The sequence below is a fragment of the Chrysochloris asiatica genome, unplaced genomic scaffold (assembly GCF_000296735.1).
Source record: "Chrysochloris asiatica unplaced genomic scaffold, ChrAsi1.0 scaffold00036, whole genome shotgun sequence".
NCBI lineage: Eukaryota > Metazoa > Chordata > Mammalia > Afrosoricida > Chrysochloridae > Chrysochloris > Chrysochloris asiatica.
Genome location: NW_006408554.1, coordinates 6,454,452 through 6,461,710, shown reverse-complemented (window position 1 = coordinate 6,461,710; position 7,259 = coordinate 6,454,452). Strand labels below are relative to the sequence as shown.

At 39.2% G+C, this 7,259-nt stretch overlaps 1 protein-coding gene across 2 annotated transcripts in view; it reads right to left on the bottom strand.

Annotated features, from left to right (window-relative positions):
- TRAM1 (translocation associated membrane protein 1) overlaps nucleotides 1–7,259 on the bottom strand; it is a 40,214-nt gene that overhangs the window by 30,204 nt on the left and 2,751 nt on the right. For both annotated transcript variants that reach the window (XM_006860029.1, XM_006860030.1), the window contains one exon: nucleotides 2,331–2,394. In XM_006860029.1, the coding sequence (XP_006860091.1) occupies nucleotides 2,331–2,394 (64 nt within the window). The remainder of the gene's footprint in view (nucleotides 1–2,330; nucleotides 2,395–7,259) is intronic.

The following is a 7,259-nucleotide window of genomic DNA, read 5'->3' as shown; positions in this document are numbered from 1 at the left end:
GTTCTGCTGTGCATGGGGTCGCTATGAGTCGGTTCCAACTCAATGGCACCTGACGACGACAACTGGCTAATATTATTTCACTGTATGTTTGTACCACATTTTGTCGATCCATTCATTAGTTGTTATACATTTGGTTGTTTCCACCTTTTGGTTACTGCGAATAGCGCTACAACGACCTCTTTTTGAGTCTCTGTTTTCAAATCTTTAGGGCACATATCTAGAAATGGGAATTGCTGGATCACATGGTAGTTATGAGGACTCCTGGTACAGCGCTGTAGGTCATCGGTTCACACAAGGTCATCAGTTCAAACCCACCAGCCGCTCCTTGCACAGCACTGTAGAATAAGCCCTGGACTGCAAGGTCACTTTGAACTACAAGGATGATGGCTCAAACTCACCGGGTTCTCCTTGGAAACCCAGTACGGGGCCACTATGAGTCAGAATCCATTGGATGGCACTTAACAACAAAAACAACTATGGTAGTTCTGGTGTAGCTTTGTAGGATAAACACTGGACTGCTAACTGCATGGTCAGGGGTTCAGGTCTACCAGCTGCTCCTCAGAAACCCTACTTAGGGTTGCTATAAGTCAAAAACCACTTGATGGCACTTAACAACAAACAACAACATAGTAGTTCTACTGATAGTTTTTTGAGGAAGTGCCACACTGTTTTCTACAACATCTGTATCATTCTGCATTCACACCAGCAATGGATATTGTGGTTAAGTGCCACTGAGTCATGTTGTATTGTTTTTAAGTGCCGTCGAGTTGATTCTGACCTATAGCAACCCTTATAGGGTTTCCAAGGAGCAGCTGGTGAGCTTGAAGCACCAACTTTGCAGTTCAAACAACACTGCAGTCTGATGCATTAGCTCACAGCGCCACACCATCGCGACCCTGTATAGGGATTTCAGGGTGCAGCTGGTGGATTTGAACTACCAACCTCGTGGTTAACAGCCCACTGCTTATGCTACAGCGTCACACCAGGACTCCAATAGGTTCCAATTTCCCCACATCCTGCCAATATATGTTATTTTTTTTTTGCTTTTATCTTTCTCATTTTACCCAAACCCAAACAACCAAGTCCACTGCTGATGAGACTCTTCTGATTCATAGTGACACTATACAACAAAGCAGAACGATTCCATAGGGTTTTCAAGCTATCATGAGGTTGATTAGTGTCAGAACAAGGGGAGTAGATAAACTCCCCACAGAATAATTTTCCTCTTGTCCAGATGGGTCTGGCAATGATGGAGATAGGATTTTATGATTCAATTGTAAGTAACTGTTATCAGGACTAATAGCAATGGTCACAACTATAAATGTGGAAGAGATGTAACTAAAAGATAGGGGTGGGGTGGAGTAGCTGTTTCAGGAACAGAGGACCCTAAGACCATCAAGAGCAAAGAACATTAGAGAAGCGAAGGATCCTAACCAGAAAAGCGGCAACAGAGATGGTGTCAGAGGCAATGGCATAGAGAGACAGAGCAGCAGAGGACTATGGGCCCAGGGTCTGAGAAAGGTAGTGTGCCTGCGGGCAGGAGGTTGGCTTGAAAAATGTGCCCTTTGGACATTTAAACAAAATATGTATTTTCAATGTGATATGTGTACATTAAAAAAAAAGGTTAATAGATGAAATACTGTTAGCCGATGGTGCATGAAGGGGATTGTCATCAGTGCAGTGATTTACTGAATGTAGAACTGATGTTCTGCGCAGTAAACCTCCACTCAATTCACAATAAAAGCTTTAAAAAAAAAAGAATTGTTGCTGTTGATAAGTGCCGTCAAGTTGGTTCTAACTCACAGGACCCTACATAGTGTTTCCAAGGAGCGACTGCCGAGTTTGAACCACTGACCTGTTGTTCAGCCTGATCTATTGTTCATCCAGTGCTTTATCCCACAGTGCCACGCCAGGATTGTTAGTACAAGTCAAGAATATGAATCTTAAATTAGAAAATTAAACCTGACCACTGTGTCTTTAGAGGTCCTCACTCAACGAGGGCACTTTAAGTAAAATTTAAATATTTATTCTTAGAATTTTCACATGAAAAGATCAGAGGGCAGAGAAGGCAACCAAAAAAAAATCATTTTAATGAAACTTCAAGCTCATCTGTAACAATATATAAACATCACACTTATAAAATATTTTTTTATAAGATGCATGGGATGAAGTCAACCAACAATGTCAGCTCTTGCATTACAATGATCATCAAAATAATCATGGATGAGATTTGTGAGGATTAATGCTATACCTAATATTCATAAATGTTTCCTTGCTTGTTTAACTAAACTCTTCTACTTAATAGAAATTTCTAAAAGAAAAGTACCTACCTGTTGTAGGGACTGTAACATTGTACTGAAGAGTAACAAAAATGATAGATGCCTTTGCTGTAATCTAGAAAGAAAAAAGATTCAAGTTAGTATGTAAATCAGAAGAAAATCATTACAAAGCTTTGCCTTGGACTCTAACCAAGGAAACCCTAGCTCTGTGGCACTCTTGACAGGCACAGTGGGAATCCCCGACAACCAAGGAGTTGAACTTGGGAGTGAACACATTTCAACATGGCAGCCTGCAGTTTACAAGAAGTTGTGCAGTTCACCTAGTTTAAAGATTTCAAAAGCGACACTCTGAAGTTCTAGTAAGCAGTGATTCTTGACTCTAGATCGGTACAAATAATACAAAGGTGTTATCAAAGAAAAAAAAAATTCACGCACGTTAATAAAAGAAGGCACAGTTAACATGTGTAAAATGAATAAAAAGCTCAAAGGTAGGGTGTTGTGTGTGTGTGTGTGTCAGGATCTCCCACACACATGGCAAAGTTAAGTGCTCAATAAATGGGTAATCAATTATAAAGTAGACAGAACAGAAAACAGAATGCTTATCCAATCCTTATAGGTACCAGACACTGTGATAGTCAAGAAAGAACAATGATGAGTGATAACGGGGAGAAAGATAGGTAAAATAATACACCCACTTCTCACTTATCATCGTGGTAGGGTTCCAAAGAAAAGGTCATTATGCAAAACCCAGTGTTTCTGATGTGAAAATGGAAGATGGCTAGATCAGATTTCCAAAGGAAGATAACAACATCATTTCATAACTGCCAAACTGTATCATTCCAGAGACCTGATGTGATGCTGTAGGATAAACACTGGGCTGCTAACTGCAGGGTTGGCAGTTCAAACCCACCAGCCACTCCTTGGAAATCCTATACAGGTTCACTGAGTTGGAACCAACTTGATGTCACGTACAAACAACACAACAACCAAACCACTGGGAAATATCAGGGTAGGCAAACATGACACACAGCCTTAATCATCAAAGTCAGCGTTATATCTCCTCATACGTTGGTGTCTGTTACTGCCAGATGTGCATCGTTAATGTGCAAAATAGTACTTCTTTTCCCCACTGTTGATGTAAATGTGAAACGCTGGATAATGAGATAGTAAGTGAAGAGTCCTGTTGTGGCAATGTAGGATAAGCAGTAGACTGTGAACCACAGTTGGTGGTTCGGCCGTTCAAACCCAATTGCTCCTCAGAAACCCTATACGGGGTCGCTATGCATTGGAACTGACTCAACAGCATTTAACAACAGGTATAAAAATACAGCACTGAAAAAAAATATACTGTGGAAAATCAATGTTAAAAGCTTGTGCAACGGGGATACCTAAGATAAAGAACTTTTTTGTTTTTACTGGGGTAGAGAATGAGGCAGTGTTCTTGAAAAGCTTATATCTTGTTAGAAAATAAAAGATCCCAAAGCTCACTGAAAGGAACCCTGGTAGCATAGGAAACTACATGTGAGGAGGTTGCACAGTTTGCAAAGAATCATAATACATGCGTTAGTCACATAAAAATATGTCCTTTCCTTTGTTACATACATTATCTCAGAGAACTGTGTCCCTTTTCCTCAAAATGCATGCTGTTGTTTGGTACCATGGAGTCGGTTCTAACTCATGATAACCATACACACAACAGAACAAAACACTGTCCGGTTCTACATCATCCTCACAACTGATGCTATGTTTGAGCCCACTGCTGTAGTCACTGTGTCAATCCATCTCATTGAGGGTCTTCCTCTTTTTCATTCATCCTCTCTTAAAACACATACCTGGGTATACTTATGTCACTAATTTTTCTCTTGCCCATCAGTAAAAGTAAACTCCACAATAGCTGAGACCATGCCTGCTTCTGTTCATCTCTGTATTCTCAGAGCCTAGTATGGTTTCTGGTACACATTAGGTGGTCCATCAGTATTACTAAATAAATACCAGTTAAAATAAACATACAAGCCAAGTACAAAACTTTGCAATCACTTGAGATATAAACAAGCAGATTAGGCACAGAAGTGTGTACAAATGGTAAAGACTAATACCATATTGTCTTTGCCAAGGAACTGAGGAAGTGAGAAAGAGACAAGGTTATTCCTACCCTATAGAAAAGATAGCCTCTCCTCCTAGAAGCAGTATCCTAAATTTGTACTTGAAGATTTCTAAACTGTAAAAAAAAAATACAATTCTGTTAAAGCGGCAGTGCTAAGAAACTAAGACACACACAAAGTAAAAATAACTGAGTTTACTACTAGGCATATCACTAATACCACTGCTCTCCATCCACAAGGAAAAATGGGAATTATTCAGACATACCTTACACAGGTTACCACAAAACTCTAATGAATTATTTAATTCTATGTTGTACGCAATACCACGGATCTCATAAAATTTCTTTAATTAAGTGGTGACCAGTTGGTGCTTGGTAATCTTTTCTCATTATACAGAGATGTTAACTCTTTTTGTATTCATTAGAGAAATGTGTGACTACTACATGAACTAGATGCCTGAAAGGTAAAGACAATTTTTGAATATCAAATTCTGCCTCTTGTTGTTGTTAAGTGCTGTTGAGTCTGACCCATAGCAACCCTGTACAGGGTTTCCCACGAGTGGCTGGGGAGCTTGAACAGTGGTTCAAATCAACTTTGCAGTCCAGTGCATTAAACCACAGAGCTGTCACACCAGGACTCCAAACTCTGCTTATTCCCCAGCTGATATAAAGCTCTTTAAAAAAGGGGAAGGAGTCCTGGCGTGGCGCTGTGGGTTAACGCGCCAGACTGCAAAGCCGTTTGAACTGTAAGGTTGGCAGTTCAAGATCTCCAGCTGCTCCTTGGAAACCCTATACAGGGTCGCTATGGGTCGGACCCAACTCGACGGCACTTAACAACAACAGGGACAGCAAAGAATATAGTGGTATTAGGTCATACATAAAAACACACAACTCCAAAACTGTTCTAAGATGGTTATAATTGTAACTGTTGCTACAAGTAGCGCAACACAAATTTAAGAGTTCTCAACATCTGGAAAGTCAGAAAGTAGGAAACATTTCTCTTGGGAACTCCTCACTGTTCTTCTATGTTCACACTTTCAAAGAAATTCCTCAGCATGTTTACTTTTTCAAATATTCAAAATTTCCTAACTCAAATATGAAACCATTAGACTAGGATTTGCATTATGAGGACTGACTGTAATAAAACTATGATTTTAAAACTCACAAATAATTTTTGTTAACATTGTTTCCTAGATATTATTAAACTCATACATCATCCTGTTGTTGTTGTTGTCAGGTGCCATCGAGTCGGAACCGACTCATAGCCACCCCGTGCATAGCAGAACGAAACAATGTCTGATCCTGGGCCAACCTCACTACCGCTGCCACACTGGCATCATCAATGATGCCACCTGGCCAATCCATCTCGTTGGGGGTCTTCCTCTATACATCTTGCTAAAACCAACTAATTCTTTATAAACCTTTTCTGTACCTACATATAATCTCTCTAGATGCTAAGTATTGGGCCCTTCTCTCACATAAAAATGTATCTTCCAGTGTTCTACTCTGAGGAGCTCTGGTAGCATAATGAGGCTTTCTGTTCCCATTAAGATTTACTGCCTCAGAAAATCTATACAGGGTCACTAAGAGTAGGAACCAACTTCATAGCACATAACCACCACCATTATCTTGCTTTAATAAATTTTGAAGGAAAAATAATAGCTACTATTTATTCACTGATTGTTTCTATAAGCCAAGCACTTGAACCAGGCATTACACATAGGAGGGAGCTTCCAAAAGTTCATGGAAAAAGGAATTAAAGATAATAGAAGTTTTCCATGAACTTTTGGAAGTCCCCTCATATAAATTAATTCTCAGAGTAACCTAAGGAGCTGCTTTTGACAGGTACTTTCTGTAAATTTATATTCTGAGAAGTTAAATAATATGCATGTGGATACCTCATTAACAAGTTGCAGAACCCTAACTTGAGCACATATCCAAAATCTGTAACTTAAGACGATACCTACATTGCATTTTCATTTTAGTAAATATACTATTTTGCTTTGTCAATGTCACTCAAAATTCTGACAATTTCTCAACAGACGTGACAGCTCTGATGCAAAAACATCAACTTCTCTATTATTCTAGCACAATTGCTGTAATTCTGTTCACTTGGAGATTCAGCAGCAATTATTTTTAAAGGCAAACTACCAAAACTAATGGAGTTCATTTTTTCCCATATGTAAATAATACACTTTAAAATCTCAAAACTTTAACACATGGTAAGACAAACATACAACTTGCACAAACTTCCTCTTCTGCATACTACTTTAATATTCCCTTTTAAATTGATTTTAAAAGAAAACTTCTATTTAGATTTATGAAATTTAAACCAACCAATGTGCACAGAGAAAACAAATCCACTCACTTATGGAGAAAAAAAAGTCATTAACATTTGAGGTCTTATATAGGAGTCCTTGTGTGACACTGTAAGATAAGCACTGGACCACAAGGTCGGTTTGAACCACAAGTTCGGCGGTTCAAACTCACTATAGTGCTGCTCCTCAGAAACCCTAGACAGTGTAGCTATGAGTTGGAATCGACTCTACAGCACTTAACAACAATATAGGAGTCTTTGGACTCCTGGTATGGTGCTGAAGGATTAGCACTGGACTGTGAAACTCAAGGTTGGCAGTTCAAATCCACCAGCTGCTCCACGGAAACCCTAAGCAGGGTCACTGAGTTAGAACAGACTCATCGGCACTGAGTAAGCAACAAATAGGTGGTGAACTCCCCCAGAAATGTGATAAGAGAAAGTGAAATACTTTACATAAAAGCTAAACAATACACTTTATAAATATTAACATTTCTGATTTACATTCCATTGACTCAAAGGGTTGACTTTGTAGGTAGTGGTAGCATAGTGTTTACAAATCGGG